The 13,385-nt window shown below is 46.8% G+C and overlaps 1 protein-coding gene across 1 annotated transcript; it reads right to left on the bottom strand.

Annotated features, from left to right (window-relative positions):
• Nucleotides 1-7,731: 7,731 nt before the first annotated feature.
• LOC125521766 (protein BUNDLE SHEATH DEFECTIVE 2, chloroplastic-like) lies at nucleotides 7,732-12,777 on the bottom strand. Its single transcript, XM_048686829.1, has 4 exons — nucleotides 12,519-12,777; nucleotides 12,165-12,252; nucleotides 8,059-8,155; nucleotides 7,732-7,960 (listed from the first exon to the last, which is right to left on the bottom strand). The coding sequence occupies exons 1-4, from the start codon at nucleotides 12,645-12,647 to the stop codon at nucleotides 7,873-7,875; spliced, it is 402 nt and encodes a 133-aa protein (XP_048542786.1). The 5' UTR covers nucleotides 12,648-12,777; the 3' UTR covers nucleotides 7,732-7,872.
• Nucleotides 12,778-13,385: the final 608 nt, after the last annotated feature.

Here is a 13,385-nt window from a genome sequence, read left to right as displayed (position 1 = left end):
CCGTGTGGCGGCGGATGGATGAAGAGATGTCCTGTACCTGAGGAGATTGGTGCTGTGCGCCTTCTCTTCTTCCTGTGTCGTGAAATTTGTCCCGGAAATGCCGGAAGCGGTTGATTGGTTTCCGTCGACCGTTTATGCCTTGTCGGGTGCGCCCCTTTATGCGATCTTCCTTCCCTGTCTAGGGCTATTTCTGGATGGTTAGTTGTTGTTTCCTACCGCCTAGTACGGCTTTGTTCGGTAGTGCTCGATCGTCCAAAGCGGAGAGTAGGATACCGCCAGAGTTCCGTCCTACGGCGGCAGTCTCGCACTGCGTCCGGCGCTTCGGGTGGTCGGAGTGGCAGGCGCGAGGTGCGCCCACGCCTCGACTGGACGGCCGGTACTTTCCCACTCTGGAGCCGAACCCTGTTTTGCCTCGCCCGGCGGGTTTCTTTTTGGGTCTCGTAAAGCGGTCCCTGTGTCGCACATAGGGCGGCTGTTCGAACATATGAGCGTACGGACTTGATATTGTTCCTGGTGTGGTGATACCAACACTCGAAAGAGTAGATCAAGCGAAACAGGCCAATGCCCACTGGGTGTGGGTAATAGCGTTAGTCGTGCAATTGGCCTCCATCATAGACCATTGGGCATATCCGTAGGTGTATAGTAATATCCTAGTTCTTGTTACTGCGAATGAAGTATGAGTCCGTTGGTCACCTAGATCGTGCACTAATAGTGCTAGTCTGCTGACCTAGCACTACAGTTTGTGATAGTGGGCATTAGCTTGCTGAGGCTTGAGGAACACCTTGGCTCCGACGATCCTGGCGATTTCGGTTTGGCCTCGCTGTCAATATCTCCAGTGTAGTGTTCTCTCTATTTATGGATCATTGGACATGGCTAGTACCTCGTCTCACTAGGTGTGCCTCACTGCCCTATTTAGGAGAAGAGGTTTCGGATACCATTCGCATCCTTTGCCCCTGCTGGTGCAATTTGTGGCTTGGTGTGCCCGTATGCGGTGCATTCCTGAGATAACATATGCTCTGACATATCTGCTCTCCTGATTGCGTCCTTACATAGTTCATGGGTCTCGCATCCCTGGTAGCAGTATGACCTCGCTCGTAGCTCCTGTTGACCTAAGGTTTATCAATCCGTGGGAGGCGTAGGATGAAGATGGTCTCTCTCAAGCAACCCTGCAACCAAATAACAAAGAGTCTCGTGTGTCCCCAACACACCCAATACAATGGTAAATTGTATAGGTGCACTAGTTCGGCAAAGACATGGTGATACAAGTGCAATATGGATAGTAGATAATGGTTTTTGTAAGCTGAAAATATAAAAACAGCAAGGTCGCAAGTGGTAAAAGTGAGCACAAGCGTTATTGCAATGCTAGGAAACAAGGCCTAGGGTTCATACTTTCACTAGTGCAAGTTCTCTCAACAATAATAACATAATTGGATCATATAACTATCCCTCAACATGCAAAAAAGAGTCACTCCAAAGTCACTAATAGCGGAGAACAAAGGAAGAGATTATTGTAGGGTATGAAACCACCTCAAAGTTATTCTTTTCGATCAATCCATTGGGCTATTCCTATAAGTGTCACAAACAGCCCTAGAGTTCATAGTAAAATAACACCTTAAGACGCAAATCAACCAAAACCCTAATGTCACCTAGATACTCCAATGTCACCTCAAGTATCCATGGGTATGATTATATGATATGCATCACACAATCTCAGATTCATCTATTCAACCAACACAAAGAACTTCAAAGAGTGCCCCAAAGTTTCTATCGGAGAGTCAAGACGAAAATGTGTGCCAACCCCTATGCATAAGTTCACGAGGTCACGGAACTCGCAAGTTGATCACCAAAACATACATCAAGTGGATCACGTGATATCCCATTGTCACCACAGATAAGCACATGCAAGACATACATCAAGTGTTCTCAAATCCTTAAAGACTCAATCCAATAAGATAACTTCAAAGGGAAAACTCAATTCATCACAAGAGAGTAGAGGGGGAGAAACATCATAATATCCAAATATAATAGCAAAGCTCGAGATACATCAAGATCGTGCCGACTCAAGAACACGAGAGAGAGAGAGAGAGAGAGAGATCAAACACATAGCTACTGGTACATACCCTCAGCCCCGAGGATGAACTACTCCCTCCTCGTCATGGAGAGTGTCAGGATGATGAAGATGGCCACCAGAGAGGGATTCCCCCTTCGGCAGGGTGCCGGAACGGGTTTAGATTGGTTTTCGGTGGCTACGGAGGATTTGGCGACGGAACTCCTGATCTAGGTTATTTTCTGGAGGTTTATGTATTTATAGGAATTTTTGGTGTAGGTCTCACGTCAAGAAGGTGCCCGAGTCATCCACGAGGCAGGCCCACGCGCCCGGGGGGGTGGGCGCGCCCCCACCCTCATGGACGGCCCGAGACTCCCCTGGCCCAACTCTTTTACTCCGGGGTCTTCTTTTGTTCCATAAAAAATCGTCAAAAATTGGCACGTCAATTGGACTCCGTTTGGTATTCCTTTTCTGTAAAACTCAAAAACAAGGAAAAACAGAAACTGGCACTGGGCTCTAGGTTAATAGGTTAGTCCCAAAAATCATATAAAATAGCATATAAATGCATATAAAACATCCTAGATGGATAATATAATAGCATGGAACAATTAAAAATTATAGATACGTTGGAGATGTATAACATGCTATGAACACATTGCTTCGGATATGCATTGTTTTGGATGTTGTCAATATTCTCCATGTGATGTTTCCACTAATGATCATGAGGAGACCCCCATAGTTTCCTCATGCATATTAGGAGATTTTGATACATCCTATCCTTTGCATGCTTCCAATAATTGCTTGCACCATGCGCATTCCATGAATAACAATGCTCTACATATCTCTCATGATGCATTACATAATTTGAGTCTCCATTATGCTATACATAATAACAAACCTCTCTTGATGAATGACATGTTTCTATATCATGCATCTCATTTATTTGAGCATTGGCTATTTTGTGCTAACCAACACATGCACGTGCGCATTATAATGGATGATGTGTACATATACCACACACACACAATTTTCCCTTTGCCTTTGTTTTGTGTAGGTGCTCATGAACAATCATCAACCTCACAATCCCATGAGTTGATGAAACGAGCTCTTAATAGCAATGATGCCTCGGGATCCCATGGACTACCCTTACCACCATTCCCTTCGCACGAGGACTACACGCATCTCTTCTACCTGGCTCTCACACGGCTATGGGCTATATACCACTTGTTCATTTATGCCCATCGTACCATGTTCACTTTCCATGGTATGCCTCTTTACATGATTTTGCCATGCAACTGTGACCCTTGCTTGCATCTACCCATAATTCACAATTATGATACTCCTATGTGTATTTGCATGCTTGGTGGAGATCCTTGTAGCTCTTGCCATGATTTCTTTGTGTCTCATGCTATTGATGCTTCATGTGTTGGAAGAGTCATGATGTCCCATTGATATTTACATATGGCCTCTCACCAATACATTGATGATATTTTGCTCATATCTTGCTTTCATGCTTGTGATATGTCATGTGCATTATTCATGCTCACTATTTGCACACATGACATGATTGCCATGATTCCTCCTAGTACGTTGCATCTTCGCACTACTAGCTTGCTTTACTTGATCACTATGATTGATTGGTTTGTCGCATCACCCATGTTCCATTCTTACTCGCTTTCTTGGGTTGATGACATATATGTTCATGCCTCTCACTTGATTTGTCTTGATCATTGTCTCTTGTCTCTGTTAGTTGCAACTCCCATATCCCCTTGTATTGAGTGCCGACTTGCTATGCTTATTGATCGTGGAGACTTGGACATATTACTTGTGATGCATGCTTGTTTGATTGAGCCTATTGTATTTGGTTGTTCTTGCATCATATGCCTCCATACTATGAAATGCTCCATTGTCCTTTCTTATGATGAGCATGATGCATACACTTATTGGGTATTTCACCACATGAATGTTTGGTTTTGCATTTTCGCTAACCTCATTTGTTTTTCCGAGTGTTTGTCATGTTCTTTCATTTATGTGAAGGCGTACATGATGTGCGACACCAACATTTTCGAGAAACTACTAAAGGTGAACTCCTTCCCTTTGAGCCATCTTCACATATGCATATCGGATGGGCCATACTTTCATTGTTGTTTCCTTCTTCTTGTCTACATGATACATACATTGGATGGAGGACCGACATTGGAGATGGACCCTATGGACCTTCAAGTTGAGGAGTGCCTGGACTTAGTGGATGCACCATCGGACCTACACTTCTACCACGACATCGAGCTATGGTACAACACCACCCATAACAAATTTGCATCTTATGCATGGATTGACTCACATTATGATTGCCTTGTTGCATCTTGTATTCCCATGTCATCCATGATATATGATCTTGTACACTTTCTTAGCAAATTTGTTGTGATCTTTCTTGATGGCATATTCATACATCATGATCATATTGCCTACCATAAATTGCATGATAACTTATTCATATTGAGCATCCATTACCATATTCATGCTATTGATAAACCGTCTCACTATAACATCATTTAGCACCGTCGTTGCATTGATCATATTCACACCACATTTGTGTGCACAATGAATGCTTTTGCTCCCATGAATGCTTTGCATATCATTATATATCATCTTACTAAGCTTCATGTGCTTTGTCACAAACAATCTTGTCGAACGGACTCATGTTTGCTTGATGGACACCTTGTGTGCGCTAACCATTGTATTTCCAAGTGTCGTTTGTGTTTGCTCTTTTTGCATGTGTACCACTCTGGCGACACCTTGGAGTACTTGGATTGCGCCATGTCTTCCACTTTGTCCAACTACAAGTCCGTCCACGACAACCGTTTCCATGATGATGAGGTTTTCGATCCGAGGTCGGATATTTCCCAAGGGAGCGGAGATGATGCGAAGCATCCTACGATCATCCCCATGTACACTATGACTACTCCCCAAGCCCCAAGTGCCCACATGTTGAGACCTCGAGCATGCGCCATTGGACCTAAGGTGAACTCCCTCCTTTCTGAATCTTCCCTTTCCGCAAGTAAGACATGGATGCTACTTCAAGCGCGTACCTTCTTGTGCATACTCAGGTACACCCGAGGAGACCATGGAGAGCCCAAGGACCAAGGCCAAGTGCGTGCGGAAGTGAAGGAAGAAGAGCCAGCTGCTACAGTGGCCGGACATCCGGCCCATGTCCCCGGAAATCCGGCCCTCCATCACTGAATGCATTTGGAAGCGACCCAGGCCAGCCCGAACATCCGGCCTCCCTGCCCGGACATCCGACCCGACTCCTGGACATCTGGCCAACCCTGCGCGCAGTGTAATGGGCCACTGGCCCATGTACCCCTTCACTTTGTCCCCAACTTGTTCTACGACTATAAATAGACCTCTCCCACCTCCTAGTTAGGGTTAGCAATGTGATAGCTCATATTAGAGATAGAGCTTTGCTCATCCACTTGGCTACTTCTCCTTTGGAGTCCACGATCTCTTCGGAGAAGATCCCCCAAGCGGATTCAAGACCCTTTTACGAGAAGAACCCCCTCAAGACCTCCTCACAGAGAAGAACCGGTTACCTTTGTATCATCCCTTGTTGATCGTGGATCTTGTATCTCCTTTTGTGTTTCGAGGATCTAGCATATGTGTGACCTAATCTTGTTAGTTTGAGTGATTCTCTCGTGTCCCCCATCGTGATTTCTCCTCGTGTTCTTCGTGTTATTCGCAGGATCCACTCCTTTCGTGAAAGATCAGCCATCTAGGGTTCCACCCTACATCATATTTCCTACCTGGAGCCACCGAGTTCATGTTGACATAGCCACTGCCAAAACCCTAACAGTTCGGTCACAACGATATGGATCTCGGTCTCGCCGAGATGACCTTGCCAGTGCTCTGTGACTTGTAGCATTCACTTTGGTCCCACCAAGATGTTGCAATCGGTCCCACCTAGTTGGCTTGACTGATTCTCTGTTGCTCATTGCACTCACTTCGGTCTCACCGAGTTGATGCAATCGGTGCCACTGAGATGAAGTTTTCCCTAAGCCCTAGCACATCGGTCCCACCGAGATTCCTAATGGTCATATTTTTGTACAGATTCGGTGCCACCAAGTTTTCTGATCGGTGCCACCGAGTTTTCTGATCGGTGCCACCGAGATGGATCAAAAGTGTGTAACGGTTAGATTTTATGTGGAGGCTATATATACCCCTCCACCCCCTTCTTCTTATTAAGGAGAGCCATCAGAACATGCCTATACTTCCACCATTCATTTCCTGAGAGAGAACCACCTACTCATGTGTTGAGATCTAGAGATTTCATTCCTACCACTTGAACCTTGATTTCTAGCCTTCCCCAAGTTGCTTTCCACTCAAATTCTTCTTTCAGCATAGCCAAATCTGTGGGAGAGAGTTGAGTGTTGGGGAAACTCTCATTTGAAGCACAAGACCAATGAGTTCATCATCAACACTTCGTCTATTACCTTTTGGAGAGTGATGTCTCCTAGATTTGTTAGGTGTCGCTTGGGAGCCTCCGTCATGATGAGTCGAACCAAGAAGTTTGTAAGGGCAAGGAGATCGTCTACTTCGTGAAGATCTACCCAAATGAGGCAAGTTGCTTCTTTGTGGACCCTTCGTGGGTGGAGCCCTCCGTGGACTCGTGCAGCCGTTACCCTTCGTGGGTTGAAGTCCCCATCAACATGGACGTACGATAGCACCACCTATCTGAACCACGCCAAAAATCTCCGTGTCTCCATTGTGTTTGCCTTCTCCAAACCCTTCCCTTTACCTTCCTATGCAATCTTTTACTTTCCGCTGGTATACTCTTAGAATTTCATGTGTAGGTTGATTGTTGACTTGTCATAATTGCTAGAATCTGCCCACAACTAAAATTGGGAAAATGATATATTTTTATTTGGTCAAGTAGTCTAAACCCCCCTCCCCCCCCCCTCCTCAACATACTTTCGATCCTACACCCACACTACTACATTTTCAAAATAGCAATGGCGGGTTTCTGCCGACGACCGCCACCAATTTGAGCCCAACTATAAGCCTTTTCTAAGTAGTGGGTGTGGCCATACGAGCCGCGCTCGAGCGAGATAGAATTAACAACAAAATTGTCTAAAAACAATTAACAGCAAAAGGAAGGGGGAAACATCAAATGTTGTACGATCATCAAGTTTCAATTTAAAGATCAACAACTGAAAATCAACTTTCGACATCTGGCCACGTAAGCAGAAGTGGAGCTAGCTCATTATGCTGGGGTGGGCCAACAGTGGGAACTATTCATATAATTATTATTTATTCAATTTTCAATTCAGGCTGGGTCAGGGCCACCCGGCCACTGCACGTAAGCATCTGAAGACCAAGTTTAATGCCATTAAATTTCGTTTCCACAATACAAATCGTGGGTTTCCAAGGTGGGTTTGAGGCCATATATGAATATTTTGTGGAGCGATGTTGCACTTATGGAAATTTTCTACGTAAAGTTCTTACGGGTCTGAGGTGGAGACGTCGGGATTAATCATGGGCTGGGCCACACGGTTAAATTAGAAGGGTCAATTGATTGTATTGGGAGTTTGGGACACGTCCTCCCGTAAGTCCCTTCCGTAACCCAGCCCCGTAAGTGTAGCATTTTTGTATTTTGTGCGAGGAGCCTTAGTGACATACTTTGTCACAAATAAAAAATTATGCAATTATTAAATGCCATAAATGTCCACTTCTAAGGGACAAATTCCTTGGAGGGGATACAAGTAAAAATGTTACAGATCTCCCAAAAATTGTCAAATACAAAATAAGCAAAAAATAACAACATAAGCATTTCATTCCGAAGTGTCATCGGCAGTGCTCATAAATCCACCCAAGAAGCCAGCGCCATTGCAGCTCCCACATAGAATTTCACGCTTTCCTCTGCCATGTTTTAAATGAACCGACAGAAAACATTGGAAAGTTAGATAATTTATTTAATCCTAATAGAGTATTGTCGGTTAGAGCAAGAATTATTTTACCTGCAAAGCCAGCATAATCCTCCAGCTTTGAATCGACCACCGAAATGGTCTTCCAAATTCTCCCCACCTCCCTTGCATTGGGTGCATGCGATTGCGCCTGCCATTTGCCATAAGATTGTTACAACCGATTGGAATGAGCTCCCGTGGCATCGATGCACAGAAAACGTATCACGAGTAGAACTCCACCAAAATGCAACGAAGACTCTCAGATCCATTTGAAACATTGTTACACACTGATCAATACGGCATTCAATTTGCACCAAGACCGAATTAATCTTACTATAGCTGAGCTTTTAACATGCTAAAAAGTGCAGGGAGACATAAATTGCTTCAAAATAGATACATTTTTTCCAAGAAGTGGTGTACTAAAGTACTACTAGTAAAATCCACATTATTGCACTTCCAAGGTTTAACAAGTCGGTTCAGAGAATGATCAAATCATCAAACAACTCACACGTATACTGTATGCATTTGTTGGTAAAATATACTCCCTCTGTAAAGAATTAAGCCATGGTAGTACATAACTATAATAAAAATTGCTCAGGGAAAATATGATACTACAAAATTCTCGCTCCAGAAGCATGGAACTGGGTCACAGAACACAAAGATTGCTAATGCTAGCCACAGTTCACATATCCATGTGTAGAAGAGTTTAATTTTGTTATGAAAACAGATTAAAGAGTGATAATAAAAGATTTCCCAAGTGTCGTGCGAACACCGTATATCAAATACATGATCACCCTTTATATAACAACGGAGGAAAACCCAACAGTGAAATGGTCCAAACCCAATCAATTCGGTTTCATCACTCACTTGTGGAGGCGGGAGCTACATGGAGCTCTTTCCTTCTTTTTTCTTGAGCCGAACCTGTGAGAATTTCTTCTCACAGCATATTCTTATAGATTTTGTGGTTTATGCAAACAGTACAACAAAACGAAACAGAAGAAAGCAAAGAAAAGACAGCAGTGTGAAGAGACACAAGGAGTGCCGATTGCTGTCTAGTGTCTATACTACTATCTAAAGGCTTGAACCGAGTCACTGAACTGGATATATTTTTTCTTCTTTACTCTCTGATCCATCCAATTCAGTTCCTCTTTGAATTTCTTCCGGCAAAAATACTGTTATGGCGCTGCTAGAAGGAGGGCGCGAGAGGGCCTGCCGAGGGCCTTTTGCCCACGGCCGGGCAAGATGGAAGAGATTTCCTTCTTAATTCTTGCTTGATTAGATTGATACATCTCCTCTTTTTATACAGAGAAATTTACTTGACTCCCAAGCAAGGCTTAATTGACCCCTAAGCAAGCGACCCTTATCTCTAATTAACTCTAAGACTAACGGGCTATACCGCCAGCCTAGGCCATTAGGCCCATTACGTACTCTAACACTACACCCCACCTGGACATGCAGCTTGTCCTCGAGCTGCAGCCTAACCAACTTATAACCATGACTCGATGCAACACAGACCTAACTCTTAAAAACAAGTCTTTTACATCTCGGCTTGTTTTATTACTCTCAACCTGAAATGGACTGAGATGATTTATTTTGGACCTCTTAACAAAAAGTGGATACCATCCGCACGTCGGACGTGCATGTGTACAGCCACCTGGATCCCATCGACACCATCTGGACAAAAGGAGTGCATGTGTATGGCCACCTGGAAGTGGTCGCAAGAGCGACCAGCAGAGGCGCCCTCGCGGCGGCCGGCGGCAAAATGCAGTGGTGCTACGCGGTGCGCTCTTGTCGGTGACACCATGCCTTCTCCCCGCCGGACGGCTGTTGGTCGGCACCGCACATAGAAGAGTGGAGGATTGTCGATGGAGAATGGCGAGGAGGGGTGCGCCTCCCCAACCGTCGATGTCGCAGACTTTGAGGGCGCTGTCCGTGGGGAAAACAGCATGCCCAAGATCCCCGACGCAGGGACGAGATCGAGGTCCTTTGCGCAGCGAAGCGCAACTGGGAGGAGCGGCAGCTGCAGACCACGCAACTCCCGCACACGCCGACGCGCTAGGAGGCCGCGTGCAGCAGCCTGCAGCCTCACCGTCGCCGACACGTGGCGGGTAGTGATCCAAGCTGGAAGCGGTGACGGCGACGGCGGGAACTTGATCTGCTGGATGGGGACACCCTGGGGAAGCGGTGATGGCGACGGCGGGAACTTGATCTGGTGGATCGGGACTCCCGTCGGCGCGGTCGATGCGGGGCCGAAGCTCACCGGCAATGACTGCTGCAGTTGCAGCAGCTGCTGCGGTGGAGCGCCGGGCACGGCGAAGGTCGCCAGGAGCGGTGGATGCCACTGCAGCTAGGGCGGGGCGGTGGTGGCGGTGGATGGCAGCTGATGCAGCGGCCCGGTGAGCGCGACGGAGGCCACCTGGTGCGGCGGCTGCCACGGCAGCCGAGACGGGGTGGTGGTGGCAGTGGATGGCAGCTGCAGCGGCTGCTGCAGCCGCCCGGCGAGCGCGGCGGAGGCCTCCTGGTGCGGCGGCTGCCACGGCAGCCAGGACGGGGCGGTGGATGGCAGCTGCAGCAGCCCGGCGAGCGCGGCGAGGGCCACCTGGTGCGGCGACTGCCACGGCAGCCACGTCGGCGCGGTGGCGGTGATGGGCGGCGCAGCCGGGTGCAGCTCGTAGGACCCGGCCAAGAACAGGCGGATCTCATGGACCGCCTGTGTTAGGTCCCGCAGCGCCCCGGACACCTCCTCAGGGGTGAGGACGACGGGGGCGGGCGCGACGGAGGATCCCGGCGCGGCAGGAGCGGGGCGACGGTCGTGGTGGTCGCCGGAGGCGATGAGGTGACCGGCAGCGGAAGAGACGGGTTGGGCGGCGGTGAAGACATGATCGAACCGAAGCTAGCTGATACCAAATTGTTATGGCGCTGCTAGAAGGAGGGCGCGAGAGGGCCGGCCGGGGGCCTTTTGCCCACGGCCGGGCAAGATGGAAGGGATTTCCTTCTTAATTCTTGCTTGATTAGATTGATACATCTCCTCTCTTTATATAGAGAGGTTTACTTGACTCCCAAGTAAGACTTACTTGACCCCTAAGCAAGCGACCCTTATCACTAATTAACCTTAAGACTAACGGGCTATATCGCCAGCCCAGGCCATTAGGCCCATTACGTCCAAACCCAATCAATTCGGTTTCATCACTCACTTGTGGAGACGGGAGCTACATGGAGCTCTTTCCTTCTTTTTTCTTGAGCCGAACCTGTGAGAATTTCTTCTCACAGCATATTCTTATAGATTTTGTGGTTTATGCAAACAGTACAACAAAACGAAACAGAAGAAAGCAAAGAAAAGACAGCAGTGTGAAGAGACACAAGGAGTGCCGATTGCTGTCTAGTGTCTATACTACTATCTAAAGGCTTGAACCGAGTCACTGAACTGGATATATTTTTTCTTCTTTACTCTCTGATCCACCCAATTCAGCAAGAATACAGGATTGGCTCAAGCCCTGTGAAGATGAAGTGATTCCTGGTGTTCCAAATGGCCCAGGAGATCAGAATAACAATCTCTAAGAAAAAAAGGCACCTGAAGATTTTTAAGCTGATTGAGCTGCTCTTGGATAAACTTGAGCAAAATGGAAGTGCAAGAACAGGTGATCTCTAGTTTCATGCACCCTTGTACTGGACATGACACGAGTGTAATTAGGGATGAAGAAATGTTTTTCTCTGAAGTAAGTAACTCTTTGGTGTTCAACCTATCGTGTATGAGAAGCCAGTAAAAGATTTTGGGTCTGAGTAGGCAACAAGTACTCCAAAGCCACTTACTTAATAGCAGGAATAACCTGCACATCTCCCAAAATGAATTGGCATGCCTTAGAGACCTTGTATGACAGAGCACCAGGTGGAAACTGGCACACATCCTATGCATTGAGCTATTTGGATGAGTATTCAACACTAGAGATCATGTACCCTATGCATCCACATTTCGCCATAAGCTATCCCACCTAATCTGAATTAGTAGTTTAGTGCTACTAATCTTATCACCATCTCAAATACTTCTTACCATACACATTGTTATTGTTGTTGTTTTTTTGTTTTTTCTGTTTTTTTTTTGTTTTTTTTTGCGAATGGTTGTTCCTTGTAGTTTAAACAGCAGAAGAAGAAGGCTGGCTTACCATTCCCTTCACAGGCAGTGCAAACAAGACTGTATGCCTTCTTTTTAGTAGCTTCGGGCTTCTTTTCGTCCTGGTCCTTTGCTGCTGCCTGTGTGGATGAAAAGATTTCAGAATTGAGTTACAATGTTACCATGGAGTAAATTACTGATTCTTTGCATGGTATATAGCTCTACAGACTATGCATGTTAATCATGGAGTAAACTACAACGTAGCTGCAAGAAACAACAGAGACACCGCACCACAACTCTAGTTGGAACTCATGGCTATGCACCCCCAGCTCAACGGACAGAAAAGTAATTCAAGAATACTGGTAGCAGCAGAGGGAGGAGGGACAGGATAGGCAGTGCTGCAGACCTTGGCCTTCAGGGAATGGGGTCTGGAGCAGCGAGAGATGGGGCGGAGGAAGAGACCGGGAGGAGCCAAGGTTCTAAGGGCGGCCGGAGGGGAGGTGACGGTGGCCGTGAGGCCGGAGGTGGCCGCCATTCGAGAACAGCGGGAGGGAGGGAGCTGAGAGTTTGGAGAGTAGAGATGGGCGGCCAACAAGATAGAGGAGAGGAGGCCAATCCACCGCGATAAGGGAGGTGCAAGAGCGAACGGATGGTTGCTGATGGGCACTTTTAAGGCCCTATTTGGTTCGGCCGTGAATTTCTAAAAGTAGCTGTGAAAAATCTGTTGTGGAAAAACAGCTGTGAAAAATCGGATGTGAAAAAGATGTAGGTCATTTGACAAACTAGCTGATATAGCATTTTCAGATTTTGGCCTGCAACGGAATCAGATTTTGGAAAGCACGTCCTAGACTGCTTCCGCTTTTGGTTCAGATTTTGACAGCGGATTTCTGGAATCGGATTTTGCTGGGTTCGTCTTTTGGTTCAGATTCTGCTACGCGCCAACGGAATCTGTCGATAAAAGCTGAACCAAACAGGGCCTTAGAGTGAAGCTTTGCAGGACAGGAGCAACCCCAAGGCCCAAGGGAAGGGATTGGCGAGAGATATTTGGGGCGTGTTTGGCAGGGTGTATAAGGGCATCTCCAGCCGTAGGGCGTCGAAAAAGAGCGGCTGGGGGCGAACCAGCGATAGATTGGCCCCTGGGGCGACTTTGTTCCTAGTCGTCGGCTCACAGGCGGGTTCGGCGATATTCCGTTCAAGTTTTCGCAAACTTGACGATTTTTGCACGAACTCGGCGATACTTCATTGAAATTTGTATAAAAACTTAAAAAACATG

Source organism: Triticum urartu, chromosome 7 (genome assembly GCF_003073215.2).
Source record: "Triticum urartu cultivar G1812 chromosome 7, Tu2.1, whole genome shotgun sequence".
Taxonomy (NCBI): domain Eukaryota; kingdom Viridiplantae; phylum Streptophyta; class Magnoliopsida; order Poales; family Poaceae; genus Triticum; species Triticum urartu.
Note: the sequence above shows the minus strand (reverse complement) of the source record. Positions and strands in the feature narration are given on the sequence as shown.

Bases quoted from the DNA above. Each gene is read 5' to 3' on its own strand.
- LOC125521766 (XM_048686829.1), bottom strand. From the start codon at position 12,647: ATGGCGGCCACCTCCGGCCTCACGGCCACCGTCACCTCCCCTCCGGCC. The intron at 12,253-12,518 runs GTCTGCAGCACT...TCATCCACACAG, and splicing joins CCCATTCCCTGAAGGCCAAG to GCAGCAGCAAAGGACCAGGA. The intron at 7,961-8,058 runs GTAAAATAATTC...AAAACATGGCAG, and splicing joins GGATTATGCTGGCTTTGCAG to AGGAAAGCGTGAAATTCTAT.